The sequence below is a fragment of the Helobdella robusta genome, assembly GCF_000326865.2.
Source record: "Helobdella robusta unplaced genomic scaffold HELROscaffold_14, whole genome shotgun sequence".
In the NCBI taxonomy this organism is placed as follows: domain Eukaryota; kingdom Metazoa; phylum Annelida; class Clitellata; order Rhynchobdellida; family Glossiphoniidae; genus Helobdella; species Helobdella robusta.
Window position 1 is genome coordinate 4,260,396 of NW_008703782.1, and position 16,693 is coordinate 4,277,088.

Genomic DNA, 16,693 nt, shown 5'->3' on the forward strand with positions numbered 1-16,693 from the left:
ATTCTATACTCCATCCTTTAAATAAAACTTTTGTTTCTGCTGCTCGTCTAGTTGCTTGTGCCCTTATCTTTTCTCATATATCTCCATATCATGTTCTCTTGCATTGACTACCTACAAAATGTAGAACAATTTTAAAATTTGCACATCAATGTATAATAATCATTCTAAATTATTTATTATGTACTCATCAGATATATTAATTGAACCTAAACGCCCCGGTTTACGATCGTCTTCTTGTTCTCACTTCTTCTTAACTCGTGTTAAACACTCTTGCTAAATCTGCGTTTGCTTTTTGTGGCTCTCTTCTCTGGAAGTCTCTACCTCCTTCTTTGACTACTTCTCCATCGCTTGCGATGTTCAGAGCGGATCTCAAAATCCATCTGTTTTGAAAATTCACTGAGGAGCTCAGTTAAACATCGCCGAAATAGAGCTTTACAAGCTGATTGATTGATTGACTGATTGCTTATATGTCTGAGTCTCCATCAATTTGTAAATACCTGACGGTAAAAATAATAAAAACATCCTTATCCAACTCAAGTATAATTATTTTTTCAACGTTTTGTCACTTATACGCAATACAAACGATTAAAAAATTTTTTTCACGAAATAACAAGTGGAAATATTAATGCAAAACATTTAACGCTGCACTTACTCTTAATGTCAAAATAATTTGCAAAAATAAATTAAACAAAAATTATTAGAATTCCAACAAAAGAAACCAAGAGAGTAAATAATGCACAAGAAATGTGAAGTGGATAAGATACAGACTTTCAGGCAGAGTGTGCACATCAGTGGAAGAACTCCACGGACCAGAACCAACAGCCGTGTACGCCCGCACTTGGTATGTGTATCTAGCCCTACTCTCCAGGTTGCTGATCAAGAAGAAGTTCTCCGTCGTGTTGGTCATCCAATCGTCCATCGTCTGGTCCGACAACTCGCGTATCTGTAATGAAAATTATTTACATCAATACATGCACCGATGTATATAAACAAATTTTTTAAATTTTTTTTAGCATACATCAAAACTCATAACTGTACAATTGTACATATATCTGTATCATCCATTCTACATCACTATCTTTACATACGCTTCTTGTACGATGTAAAGAGGTAACCGATATGTACAAACAAATGTACCTGAACAATTCAGTTCCTGAACAATGAAACCTTAAGAAAAAGTAAAAAGAAAATGGAATGGACTGCTCACTTCATACATGACGATCCTTCCATTTTGGTGGCTGATCATCGGAGGTGCCCATGTCAACTTGAAACTCTGCGATGTGATATCCGTAGAAGATACATTAAGAGGGGCACCCATGGGAGCTGATGAATTGTTTGAGTTGATCAGTAATTTCAAAGGTAGTGGAAATGGGAATGCAGAAAAATGTCAACCCGCCCAGTTATAATTCTCATTTAAACTTGCAAATAAAAATCCAACAACCATTAATAAACATTATAACCATTATTAAAAATTACAGAAAATTAAAATATCAATCTTATATTAACAAACTATGCCGTCATACAAACCATAAAACTTGCATCTAGCTAATGCATGGTACCTAATATAAGCTAGAAGTTGGGTAATAAAAACAAACTTTAAACTTTTTTATGACACATACCTTTGAGCGTTGTTAAAACAACACACATACATACATAGGTAAAACATTTGATAAAAGTTAAAGAAAAACATAAAATGTGTACAGTATGAAGCTATAAAGTGGCGTTAAAAGTAAACTAAGTAGCAATACCACAAAATTTTATTTGCATTGTACCATTGCAGATCTGCTTAAAATGAATTAAAAAAGAATTCCTTCAATAAAAACACTATCAACATCATCCATGCATACACAACTATCAATCAATCAGTCAATCAACTAACATACATGGAACAACTAATAATGAATCAACCTACGAAAACAAACAGGCCAACAACCAATCAACCAACAAACCAACCTCCTTCTGGTGTGACGACACAACCCACCGCCTCCTCACCCCACTCCTCATCTAGGCTCTTCGCTGACACCGACAGTTCATACTCTACACCTTTTTCTGTTATTCACATATTTTCCTTATTATTATTTATATAAGTTGCGTGTGCATTTGCACGTGTGAGCAAGATACACACATGCATGTATGTTTTCAACTGTAATACATTTAATGGTAATTTAAAACAAATTCCCAATACCACCATCAAGCCAACATATTCAATTCACAAAGGAAATGTTCAACCAACCAACCGACCCAGATATCTCGTTTGGAACTTCAACCTGTTGCCTTCTACGAATTCCTGATTCATTGTGTGTGGTTGCCCCTTAATTCCATACTGCACCTGCGTGTTTGCATGTCGGTATTAGTATTTTATTATAGGCTCTGTGCAATGGCAAATTCACGTTAACGTACAACAAAGTCCCCACACAAGAGAAAGGTTTACGAGGAAGATGAACAAATGGATTAATCTAGTCATCTACAAAATGTTTAAGGATTAATATAAACAAAATCATTTAAAACTTGACTGAGCCATTCCTTGTTCCAAAAAGTATTGTTTAAAATAGCAATAAAATATAGGATAAAAAACTTTTAAACATTTAACAGCCTGTAGTGTAAATGATAAAACATGGATTCCCATTATAAACACAAGTTTTCTTTCTTACATAAAACTACATTTAGACTTAAATAGCAGATCTCAATATTAATCCATCTTAAAATAAATATTCAATTGAAAAACGTAAAAATTAAGTTGAAGGAGTCGAATTATGAATAAAGTGAAAAGTAAAAATGAGAAGCACTTCCTCACCTTGTACTGATTTACGGGAACAACAGTCTGGGGTGGTTTCCACGTTGCCAGAATGGAAGGTCTTTCTCCCAATGTCAAGGTTAATGTGAGGTTGCGTGGGGCATCCATGGCTGTTCAAGGTTGGTTAAGAAGAAGAGTAACATGAATTCGTGAAGAAAAACAGACTATAATCGACATCTCTTTTTGGGGTAATTCCGATAAAATTAAAAAAAAGAACTTAAAAAACAATCACTTGAAGGAAATTTGACAGACGAGAAAGAAATAGGCAAGCAAACAGCTGATTACATTGAAATGATAAATTCATAATTTCAGCATGCAATCTGCTATCAAAAATAATCAGTTAACAACAATATTCTGTTTTAACAACAGACGTCTGCAACAAACGCCAGCTACAAAGCTAAAAAATTATTTAGTTTGGAACTTTTGATTAAGATTGTAAGATGGTATTGTAAGATTGTAACGAAAGATTGTGTTTTAAGATAGTAATGTAAGATTGTAATGAAAGATTGTAGCAAACGTTTGTAATGTAAGATTGTAATGAAAGATTGTAATGTAAGTCTGAACCTTGATGAGCAGTAGTGATATTCTTTCCATCACTTTTTTCCCCATCTCCCATCCTGTTGTATGCTGCCACCTGAACCTGATAAGTTGTTCCAGGCATGAGATCAACAACTGTGACTTCTGTGGCTGATCCTTACAAAAAATTACAGTGACGTTCATAAAATAATTTTCATTTTACATTTCATCAACTGAATTCATGCAATCACATAAATTTGATATTAACAAAAAAGCTATTGATTCTAACATATTTGCAGATGAAACGAACACAGAATAAACATCCATCCATTCATCCAGTTATAAGCCAAATTAAAACTTGCAAAGAAAAACACCACAGCCATCATTAATTAAAAGAGATTTACATTTACATATCTTAGATAGCAAGCTCTGTTGTAAATAACATTACATCCACATAATTAATTATACATCACATCCTCATATGAAATAAAAAAACACATATGCATCTCTAGTGACTGCACAATAATGTGGTACAATGAGCAGCAAACCATTGGTAATGTCAAGGACAACTGGGGCAGACTTGTGATTAGTGGCAGATACTTGCATGCAGTAAACCTGATAGCCACGAATCACTCCATTGAGATCGGCGCTGGTGGGGGGCTGCCATTGTACATGTATGCACGTGCTGTTCAGAGCTTGTACTTGCAAGTTTTGTGGCATACCTGGAACTGCAGATCAACAACAGTGTGTGGCGCTTAACACGTTTTACTCAAATGTTGTCTCAACTGAAACTATTTGTAATTATAACTGGAATGATAAAAACAATGAAATACATAATTCAGATTGAAGACAGACTGTAAATTTTTCTCGTTTAAAAATATCAAAAGTAATATGAACAAAAACGTTATAGAATAAAAAACAAATAAACTACTTTTTATACTTTACAAGCAACATGAATGTAAAGTTCTTTTTTAACCATTACATTAATTGTAAAATAAAAAATAACATTTAAATTAATGACATTGAAAAATATTCTAAAACATTTTTATGAAAACATCAATCAATCAGTCACATTAACATAATATAAAAATAAGTTAACAGCAATTATTATTTGTAGCATCGATGTGAAACACAAAATCAAACCATCTTCCCAGGTCTGAACAAACAAGGCATTAGAGCTAGGACCAGAACCATTTGTGGTATATGGAACCACTGATATTGAATAGTTCCTGAACTTTTTGAGAGCTTTGATGAGATAACTCTCTGCAGAATGAGATGCATTATAAACTGAAGAGCACTCATTGGACAGTTCCTTCAATGGCACTTCATTTACACATATTTTAAATCCTTTCACAGAAGTAAGATGCTTCTTTTTATTTATCACCTCCCAAGTTATCTTCACCGTTGTTGATGACAATGCTTCTGCTTTCTTTAACCGTATCTGGTGATCTTATGCAAATATATAACCTATCTTTTAGCTGATTTATCCTCAATTAAAACATTTGTTAAAATGTTAAAATGCATTCAATTCATCAGCTGAAGACACTAAAACATAATGGTATTAATATGTAAACCGTGGAAACATTATTCAAACTAAACCAAAAAAAAACATACTTAACCATTAACTTATAAAGTACTTTTCTCAGTTACACAGAAAAAAATTAAAATAATACCATAATAAAAATTGTAATTTAGACAGAGACTACTAAACAGTGAAATTATTAGCTAAAAATTAAATAAATTTATAGAATAAAACATAAATTATAGGTATATACATGATGAAAAGTAACTTATTGAGAAAATCAAAAATCAAAAACCCAACAAACCTTGAGTTGACATCAAGTTTTTTGAATCATCACTCATATAACCCTCATCTTGTGCATCATCTGCAGAAGACAAAAATCCAAGTCATTCAAAAAATAATAAAATGCAATAAATAACAATAAATACAATTTTTTTTATATATAAAACTTGAGTTTTCAAAACATGCAAACCAGTCAACAAAAAAAAAAACCAAATGCTGAATGCCAATGAGTAAGTATGTTTGATATTTTTAGCTAATTTATTTAACAAGTAACACACTTTGTAGCAGGAATGCACATAATTAACTACTGACCTGAAACATGAATGAGAATTTTTGGAGAAAAAACAATTCCATGCTTGCTTTCCATGGAACATTCATAGTAACCATCATCAGTTTGAGATATGTTAACCAATTGCAACTCTCCTAAAATAAAAAAGTTATTATTTTAATTCAATAGTTTGATTTAAGACTTGAGTTGATGATTAGTTGCTTGAGCCATTGTGAACAATGAAAGCAAAACATTCAAATCAGAGGTTGATGGCAAGAAAAAAATTGAAAAAAACTTTTCTGTAGGTAGATAAATAACCTCATGAATATGTAAATAACAGAACTAGTGATATAGTAAAAAAGGTTTATTAAAGTTGACATAATTAATTAATAATCTTTTGCTTACCTACTTTTATTAACAAAAAAACAAAACCCACTGCATTTGAAAATTTATGGAAGGTTTGCTTTCATACTATCAGACATCCAAATAAATTACACATGTGTATTTTATTCATTTGTATTTTATCAATGTATTGATTCATAACTGTGAACGAACTCAATTCAACACAGAGCTTCATAGTAGCTTTTTAAAGCTTTTTACATTCTGAATGTTTCTGACTATAATATATAGTACTATTAAAATTAAATTTAAAATTGAAATAAATAATAATAATTAATGACATAGTCTTGTAACACTTTTTTTTAATAAAACTGCTAAAAAAGACTGAATGTACTTTTAAAAACAGAGAAGTGAACCAATTTAATGGGTATTTCTTTTCATTAGAAATACAATATTATTACAGTACCGTAGTAATTATTTTTGATAATATGTAACCTTTTTACTTTTCTATTAGTTTATTAAAATATTAGCCAGCTAAACTCTAGTTCTAGCTTGTAGCTACTGCTAGCTGGACAAGGAAGGACAGGCTCAACCTTATTTACTTTATTTTGCTAGCTTACCTTTTCTTTTCTCTTTAGTCCAGTTATCTAATTCTAGTTAAGAAGTAAAACCTGCAAAGCAAAAGGCATTTAATGTTATGTTCACAATGAAATTTATTTTTAAAAAAGACCAATATATTGTTTCTTTATTTTAACAAAGGAGCAGCAAAATCAAAACCTGGAAGTCAAATATGTTTTTAGAATGATTAGAATTAACTAAAGGTTTAACAAAATAGAAAACAACAAAATTATTTTATAAAAGTATAAAAATATAAGCAAAATTTAAAAAAATAGAAACTCATGCAACAAAAGTTAAAAACATTTTTCATTTTCACTTTTTTTTCATTTTTGTATGCAGACGATAATCAAAATTTAAAAATGGACGCCTTTGAAATAAAAACAGGAGAGAAATTAAAGAACAAAGAACAATGAACAAACAAGCTGTAAATTTTATTTCATTCTAAAGTAAACTGAAGCAATGGAAGGACATAATTTATGGCAGTGGGCACAAAATGTTATCAGGTAATTGCGCTCATAGCACTTAACGAGTTTTATTTTATTATGAACCAGCCTCCTCTACCACACCTAAGAAATTAAATATAGTTAGTCCTCGATAACAATGTTATACAACGATTGAACGAACTATATAATTATTTCGAATAAAATCTGTTAAATTATACATATATAAACCGCATACATTTTAAAAATAATGATTTATTGAATCTTTTAACAATTGCTCACTGTACCTATATATTTTACAAATTTCCTTGAATGAAATGGCGTTCACTTTATAATTAATCTGAATGTTGATAAGCAAATTTTACTAAATACCGCCCGGAATGTTATTTGATACTGGCAAACAATGTGCAGATTAAAAAAGATAAATTAGAACTATATTATATGTTACTGTATAGACATACGTTATATCGGATAGCAAATTAAACGGTTCATTTCATAGTATCATTTGATTGCAGTGGTATCTGCCTTGTGTCTCTAGCTGAAGGACGGAGTATGAACGTGCACGCATACAAACATACACATAGAAACTTACGCGGGTGTATATATGAACAAATGTACACACACGCAAAAATACATACGTGTGTAAACATACCCACATGTACATTTTTGCAACATTTTATTGGCATCACAGGCAATCAAGAAGTTTAAAAAAAACTGGTGATGATTGCCTTAACTAAATACATAAGCTCAATAATATGTCAATATTAGCAATACACAAATGTGCAATTTATAAACAGAATAAGCAGCACATACAAATAAATTCAAAACTGTTTCCTAATAAAAAATTTAGCAGAAATCAATTCAAGACTCAAATGCAAACTTATGAATAAAGTAAAAAATCAATAAGACACATAATTCCAAAATTTAGTCAAACTCGACAGCATTTCTAAGCAGACTTTGACAAAATTTTTAAAAGTATTAATCGGCATATCTCTGGCTTCAACACTGGCGATTTTATTCCACAGCTTAATTCCTCCAACTGAGCGATTCTATCATTTGTCATAGTCTTACTTTTAACGGAGCATGCCTACCATTCTGTCTTGTATGTTTCAGTATTCTAATGAGTTAAGAATCTATAGTTTTTGTGGTGTATAACTTTGTATATAAAAACAAGGGTTACAGGTATATTGATTTGATGAATGTTTAATAATTAGATAATAATTTTTCAGCATGATCAATACCTATTCAAAGAAAAGCAAGTGCTTATAAAATATTTTTGCAGTTCTTGTAATTTATTTCCTAAATATTTAAAAGTTGATCCCAGAGTAAGTTGAGTAATAAACCATTATCATGATGTTTGGAGTTAATTTGTAGCGTAATATGGACATAATGCCAATACATGGAAATACACACGTTTTATAAGCATACGGAGACAGGCATTCATACGCAGGAGATACATACGCAAGCAACTACGCAAATATATGTATTGTATATAAAAATATATATTTATAATCTTCTGTTCTAACAGCGGTTACATAATTTAAAAGTGAGCATAAACAATCGGCTGAACAAAGCAAGTGCTTCTTTTTGATTGAGCTGACTGCGTTAATTTCCTTGCAAGAAGATTGCATTTAATCTCCCGGCAATTTGCTTTCTCGGCCGTTAAAGGTCGAACTACTTAACCAACATCCTCTTCAACTTTTAAAATATGCTTTCCAGTCTTTCTTTCTAGGGTTAGGCTTATAATAAAACTAATTTTTAGATTTACGCACCACAAATTTTGACCTGGAATGAATTGGTTCAATATTTTACTTCCTAAAATATCAGTAGGTTTCATGAAACTTCATTGATGATATATATATATATGTGTGTGTGTGTGTTATGTGTGTGTGTGTTTTATATATGTGCGTATGTGTGTTCTTTGCGATGCACATTTGAACTAGAAGCTACTGAAGTTAGAACAGTGAATGGAGCGAGACTTGCATGAAGTGTGTGTGACGTGAGATAAACAACTTGGTACCGGTGGATGTATGAGTTGGAAAATTTTGCTGACGATTTCTCCATGCGTGCATTTCCGCGTTTTGTTAGAACATCAACATATCATGATAGAATATCTTGTATGAGATATTTTCAAAAATTATTCTAACCATGATTGGCAGTTTTGAGGTTGCTGGTCCCGGTTATGTTGAATTTGTTGTGGATGTTGTAGTAGTAGTTGTTGTTGTGGATGTTGTTATTGTCGTTGTTCATCGTTTTGTGGTTGTTGGTGTGCAATGGTATGAAATTTTTGTACCAGTTAACATGGACTTGATCGTTGAGATCGCAATGAAGAGGACATGATATTATTATTGTCTGCCCATTTTTTACCTCAATTTTTATTAATTTGTGGGTGTTTTTGTGGCTGTGGTTGATATTTTTGTGGCTGTGGCTGACGTTTTTGTGGCTGTGGTTGACGTTTTTGTGGTTGTCGATGTGTGTGTAGATGATGTTATTGTTGTTCATGATATTATTGTTGCTATAGTTGTTAATGATTGAGTTTTTCTTAACGTTATCTTGGCCGGTGTTACTGAGAACGACGACGATGTTGTTGTTTTCGATGCTGTTGTTGTTTAAACGCGGGAAGTCTGGAGGAACTGAAAAGAGATAGTTGTTGCTTGATGTGATGGTGTTGTTGGAGTTGATAATGATGATGTTGTTGATGTTATTATCATTATTATCATTATCATCATCATTATTATTATTATTGTTATTATTATTATTATTATTATTATTAGAAATAATAAAACGTCAATAAAAATTATTTGATTTTTTCTATGCAAGCAAATAATTTTAATCTACCAACATTCATTCATTCATTAACCATTTTTATCGAGCCATTCTCATATACCTACTTATAATATTTCACTCAAAAACAAATATATATATGTATATATATATGTATATATATATACATATTATATATATATACATACATATTATATTATATATATATAATACGAATAAAATAGAATATTCGCAAGGTCTTTAGTTATGTTTCAATAAATCTCGCTTCATCTTCTTACGCGGAACAATTTATTTGAATTGTTCTTTTAATTCAACTGCTGCTTGGATTTCGTTATGATGACGATGATGATGATGATGATGGGAAGATTATGATGATGGGATGACGACGATGATGATGGGATGATGATGATGGGATGGATGGGATGATGATGATGATGATGGGATGATGATGATGGGATGATGATGATGATGATGGGATGATGATGATGGGATGATGATGATGATGATGATGGGATGATGATGATGGGATGGATGGGATGATTATGATGATGGGATGATGATGATGATGGGATGACGACGATGATGATGGGATGATGATGATGATGATGGGATGATGATGGGATGATGACGATGATGATGGGATGATGATGATGGGATGGATGGGATGATGATGATGGGATGATGATGGTGATGGTGATGGGATGATGATGATAATGGGATGATAATGATGTTGTTGTGGTTGTCGTTGTGATGATAAGATGGTGATTGCTGTGATGTAGTTAGATGATGATCGGGGTTCTGGCGTTGATTACATTTTTATTAATGTTATTCTTAATAAATCTACACGCATTGATCAAACTATTCAACTTTTATTTTCCCCATATAAAATCCAATTTAGACATTTAACACTCGATATTGTCATGTATGTGGGGCACGAATGCACTGAGTCTCGAAGAATAAATAAATAAAAATATTATTAAATTATAAAATTATTATTAAATTATAAAATATAAAAAACTAATAATATTATTAATTTTTAAGTTATAAAATATAAAAAAACTACTAATAATATTATTAATTTTTAATTACCCTAGTCTGAAAATAACAACAACCTTGTGACCAATATCTGTAAGCAGTCAGAGTGGCATTGTTGGACCGCTTTATCGGACCTCCTAGTTTTCTGTCAACAGGAACTCCGCAGCTGTACACATCCTCCTTCTTCCTGCTCCTCACCGGATCAACTCTCAGGTAGGATAGCATCCCGCGGTCACTCACCTTCCTCATCATCACGTGATGACTGGAATTCCCTCTCAGTTCCACGCCGTTCAAGTACCAACTGAACTTGATCGTTTCCTGTTTAGAGAGTTGGTTGGTTGATGTTGTTGATGTAACTGTTGTCGTTGCTAATGTTATGATTAGTACTATTGTTATTGTTATTTTGATTGTTGTTGTTGTTGTTGGTAGTGTTGTTGTTGTTGTGGTTGTTAGCAGTTTGATCGATAATCTTGATGATGGCGTCAAGAGGTGTTGAAAGGTTTTGGCTCGTTACGTTCCGCTTAATGAAGTAAACAAAATTAGAGTTTCAACGCACACACATGAACACACACCAAACACACATACCACCCACAGGCACACACACACCACACACACACATTTACTTTCACATAAAAACACTCATAAACACACACCACGCACATTTACTTTCACATACACTCACATATAAAACACACACACATTTTTTGCTGTTTTTACATAAACTACACATAGTATGTGAGCATAAACACACACACGCACATAACGCATAAACACACACACACATTTACTTTCACATACACACACACACATAAACACACACACACCACACACATTTACTCTCGCACACACACACACACACACAAACACACACATTTTTTGCTGTTTTTACATAAACTACACATAGTATGTGAACATAAACACACACACGCACATACCGCATAAACACACACACACACATTTACTTTCACATACACACACACATACACACACACACACACCACACACACATTTAATCTCGCATACACACACATACAAACAAGCACACACATTTCATGCTGTTTTTACATATACTACACATAATATGTAAACAGAAACAACACACACACACACACACATACATATACGTACAACCACAAATAGCCACAAATGTACACACAAACGCAGCCATGCTGGTATGTTCGCATGCATGCATCAACCGACACCTTATTAAAAAGTGATTAATGATATGACGTCACGCTTATTACATCATCATCAACATTATCAACATCATCATCATAATCGTTGTAGTCATCTTTTCCAGTAAAGTTGTCATAATTTTTTAACTGTATGAGTAGTCAACCATCAATCATTCCCAATCTCATCAGCGTAAGCATTCAATGAAAATATTTAATTTCAAATTTTAAATAAAAAGATACCGTTATTATTATTATTATTGTTGTTGTTGTTTTAAAATTTAATCATTTATTTAATTTTATTATTTTAAAAAGATATTTTAAATAATATTTTTTGTCAGAAAAAAGTAATTAAAAAATTTGAGATGAATTTTTAAATTAGTGAATGAATATTTCATCGAAATTTGATTTACACCGTCATCAGCATAACAAGATCATCATCATTATCATCATCATCGTCAATGTCATCATCATGATAATGCCAAGTGTCATTCATCGTCATCATTATCTTCATATTATCGCTAACTCAGCAGCGGCATCATCGTCAACATCACCAGCATAATTCTATTAGAAATAATAACGTCTACAGCCACACAAACGCACGCACGCACGCACGCACACACACACTCACACATACACACACGGACCATAGATACACAGATGCATATAAATATATCATCAGCCCGCACAAATTGCATTCTTTCGTTTCGCGCCTCATTGAATTTTCTTTTGAAATATTTGATTCTTTTAAAAATCTTAATGTTGAACTCGGTTCTTTGGATGTTAACAAAGATAGTTCTAAAGATGATCGTTATGAATTATTGCTCTGCTGTTTTGTTCGTGGGCTTATTAAGTTTCAAAGTTCTCGCCGAACTCATCAAAGAACATTAAGTCGTGTACAGATAATAAAGTTGAATGTCAGCAAATTAAATTGGTGGTGCATCCAAATTATAAAAATAGACTGACGATTTTATTAAAATGTGTGACATTTTAAAGAAGTTAGTAATGCGACGAGATAGTATTTGAATTCATGAACGTTGTTAGTCTCCTAGTTGGTTGATTGTAAACTGCTGATGTGCATCTAAGAGAAGAGGGGTACAAAAATGCTTCAAAAATTCCGACTTGAGAACGTGAATGAATGTACTTAAGCTTTGAACCAACGTTTCAATAGACTACTTCAAAAATTATTCAACATGTTGTTTTTAAACTGGCTATTAAGTCGTATGAAACAAAAATTAATTTAATTTAAACATTGCAATTAAAATATAAAATTTTATACAAAATTTTGGACATGAGGGAGTGGATCTAGACAACAGCCTCCTCCCGGTTCTTCCTAAATCTGCCACCGTTGATATTTATGATATTGATATTTTGCGTGCAACCAAACGCAGACTAACTTGATTGGTTGACTGGTCATCTTCACGGTGGCGAGGGTCGGTGTTATAGGAGCAAGTGAAGATGACCGCCCCATTGTGGATGGTTCGTTGGTGCAGTGGGGACAGACTCAACAGACTTTTTTCTCGTTCAATTGTCGTTGTCGCCGATGCTTCTGTTGTTGTTTCAAAATATATTAGTAAAAAGATGTTGTAAATTTAACAAAATAAATACAATAGTTAATGCTAATCAATTCATAACTTGATAGTTTAAAAAATGATTGGCCGATAGAAGGAGGATGATAAACAGAAAATGATAAATTAATAAGGGCATTTAAAAATGATTCATAAATAAATTCAACCATGCAATCATTTGTTTGAATCACAAAGCTTTATTGTCAGGCTCTAAACGAGTACACACAAACTTTCGCGCACGCGACAGACACACACCTGCCACACACATACATACCACACACAAACACACACACAGTAGAGATACACTGAAGGTTTGGCCAAAATTTGACCATTTTTAGGCTGAACAGGTCAAATGTTACAAATTTCGTTTTAACCAGCACTTTTTCCCTTCTAGAAAGAGCAAGAGTCAGCAGGATTTTTTCCGGTGATTTGATAGCTGTTAGTGTGTAGAATAATAATTTAATAAATTTCCATGAGGTTTTCACGTGCATTAATTTTTATTGTAGTGCAGATTTTCTGCTAGACTCCGATAGTTTTCATGTTTTAAACTTATTTAGTATGATTTCAATCATGGTCTCTTGCATCTTTGTAGAAATCTTAGATTATTAATCCTCATTAAATTATGAATAAATTTATTTTAATTTTGGTTTTTCAATATGATTATTCTGCATTGCGAACTTGCAGTGCAGTGCTGTCATCGCAGAAGTAATACAGCGGCAAACAACGCGAAAAAACTAAAACTTCTTCGTTACAATTTACGGCTATTAAATTATAATTGTTAGATTTTTCAGTCATCTACAATGATTCATTCCATTTTTAATTCAATTTTACGCATTTTTTCAAAAACAATTTTTTCAATCAACTGTTAGTAATTAATTAGTTAATTAAGTAATAAACATTTAAAAAAACAACTTGTTTTTCATTTTTCATTCTAAAAAATATTCAGCGCTGCATTTCTACTTTTCAATACACTCTCCTATACCAAACACACGCACACACACGCACGCACACACACACGCGCGCGTCTACAGACAACGCTAATTTACCATTGAAAAACATTAACAAGATGCTGATTTGTTGTAATCTGTTCTTGCTTGTTTATACAATATCGTGTCAAAGACATCAGCATTTCATTACATCACGTTACATCAACATGTCATTATATCACATCTCCTGACATCATATAACATAGTATGACGTTGCAGTAAAATAACCTCCGGACGAAATTTTATCACGTATAAAACCGCACATAATAATACCAACACGTAAATTTTGTAATGATATTTAAAACAATACCTAGTTAATATTCACATACATTACATTATGTATCAACCCTTAGTTAAATTGAGCTACAAACATTAATTTTTCCTAATTTAATTGCACAATTATAAACAATGTATTATGTCACAAACTAATAAATAATATATAATACCATGTAAAATAATGTAGTCATGGTATAAGTACAATTATCTAGTTCAATTAGAAATAAACATCTTTTTTGAAAGTTTTGAAAAACTAAACAAATTTATTTCGTTTATTTGAAATAAATTAATTTTGTTATTTGAAAATGAAAGCAAAAGATGATGATGATGATTATTATTATTATTATTATTATTATTATTATTATTATTATTATTATTATTATTATTGTAAGGTGTTTCCTGTTAGCGACGAAATAAAAAATCACTTCAGAATATTCGCAACCGTGAGTTATATCATCACAGACAAAATATGAAATGTTTGAAATGTGATGCCACAATGAGGTGAAAAGTGTTGCTAGTTATTTTAAAATGTTCTGGCATCAATGCTTGTTTGGCTGAGATTGTTGCTTCGCTGGGATTGTTTTTTTTGCTGTGGTTGTTGTTTTGCTGGGATTGTTGAGATTGTTGTTTTGCTGTTTCGTTGTGTTTGTTGTTGGATTTTTTGTGCTCTTTTGCCGTATTGTTTTCATTGCGTTATGACCTGATATTGGAAAAAAGCAAGTGAAGTTACACGAAGTTAAATTCATTTGTACAAGTTTACATTGTTTTGTTTGTTGGTTGTGTACATAGTTGAATAGAAGGGTTGAGATGAGGCTAGCTTGAGGTTTGGTTCCAGATATATACGAAATATCTATGTTATTTAAATGTAAAAATCAGACCAAGCGATTCATTTGGTCATACAATATTGGTCATACAATACATAGATTAACAACATCATTTGATTAGGACTATGATGATTATTTTAAAGATTTTTCTTACTGTAATTTTTTTATTGAAGCAAACCAAGAAAATTTCTCTCTAGAATCCAGTCGTCATTATTATTATTGGGATAGAATGAAATGTTTGCCAAACGATAATTCTATCTATATTCATTCATTTAACATTTAAATCAATTTATATTATTTAATTTCATATTTTATGTGTTCACTTGAATGGTTTATTTAATTGCGAATGTTTGGGTGTATGTTGTAATGCATGATTGAAACTGAACGAACCAGTTTTGTGGCCATGCGTATTGTTTGAATTTTTTACTTTTTTAATTATTTGCAAACAATTAAATTAAAATATGTGAATTGAATATATTAGTGAATACACGATAATGTTCATTTTGAAAAAAATAAATGCCACCAAATTCAACGAAAGAGTTGAACATATGAATCTGAACATAAGATCAGGTTCAACACAAACAACACAGATTCATCTTATCATCATAAGTATCGATGATAAATTTCATCATCATAAATATCGAAGATATCTTCTTTATCATAAAAATGACTCTCTTAATTCAATTTTAGTAAACACACTCATCATTGCTGTAAATGATACCATCGTGATCATCATCAGTGAAATCATTCAAACAACAACAACAGAAACAACAGTAACAACAGCAACGACAGCAGTAATAAAAACAACAACAATAACATCATCATTAACAACTACAACAGCATCATCGTCGACAACAACAACAATCATTTAACAATAAGAAGGTGACCAGAGATAAACCAACTCACCTGTCACCACCATGGTGTCAGTACCAGGACACAAGAAAGCGACAATGGACAATATTGTTAACATTAATAATACGGCCGAACGTCTCCCCATGGTGATTATTTTAAAATTAAATTCAACCCAATTTATTATTATTATTATTTAAAAAAAATTAAAAAAAAAATTCTAACTGATAATATAAAATAAATTTATACAATTTGGTAAATAATAGTCAGAAATATATAAAATTATTAAACATGTTTTTCTCAGTGAGTTGTACGAAACTCGTGGCTAGCAATAATTTTTTCTCGATCACCAAAGAATATTCCACGGACAAATTGTCGTCATCATGACGTCAGCAATACGTCATGCGGACTGAATGTAAT

General features: G+C 31.8%; 1 protein-coding gene across 1 annotated transcript; it reads right to left on the reverse strand.

Annotated features, from left to right (window-relative positions):
- Positions 1–250: 250 nt before the first annotated feature.
- On the reverse strand, positions 251–16,421 carry HELRODRAFT_169099 (hypothetical protein; the record flags this gene model as incomplete). The annotated part of the gene is made up of 17 exons (XM_009014929.1): positions 251–380; position 653; positions 769–943; positions 1,208–1,323; positions 1,954–2,049; positions 2,242–2,329; positions 2,795–2,904; positions 3,359–3,487; positions 3,859–4,038; positions 4,454–4,573; positions 5,137–5,196; positions 5,427–5,537; positions 8,927–9,412; positions 10,676–10,916; positions 13,168–13,319; positions 13,613–13,774; positions 16,331–16,421. 17 exons carry the CDS (start codon positions 16,419–16,421, stop codon positions 251–253), a joined length of 2,448 nt encoding a protein of 815 aa, XP_009013177.1.
- Positions 16,422–16,693: the final 272 nt, after the last annotated feature.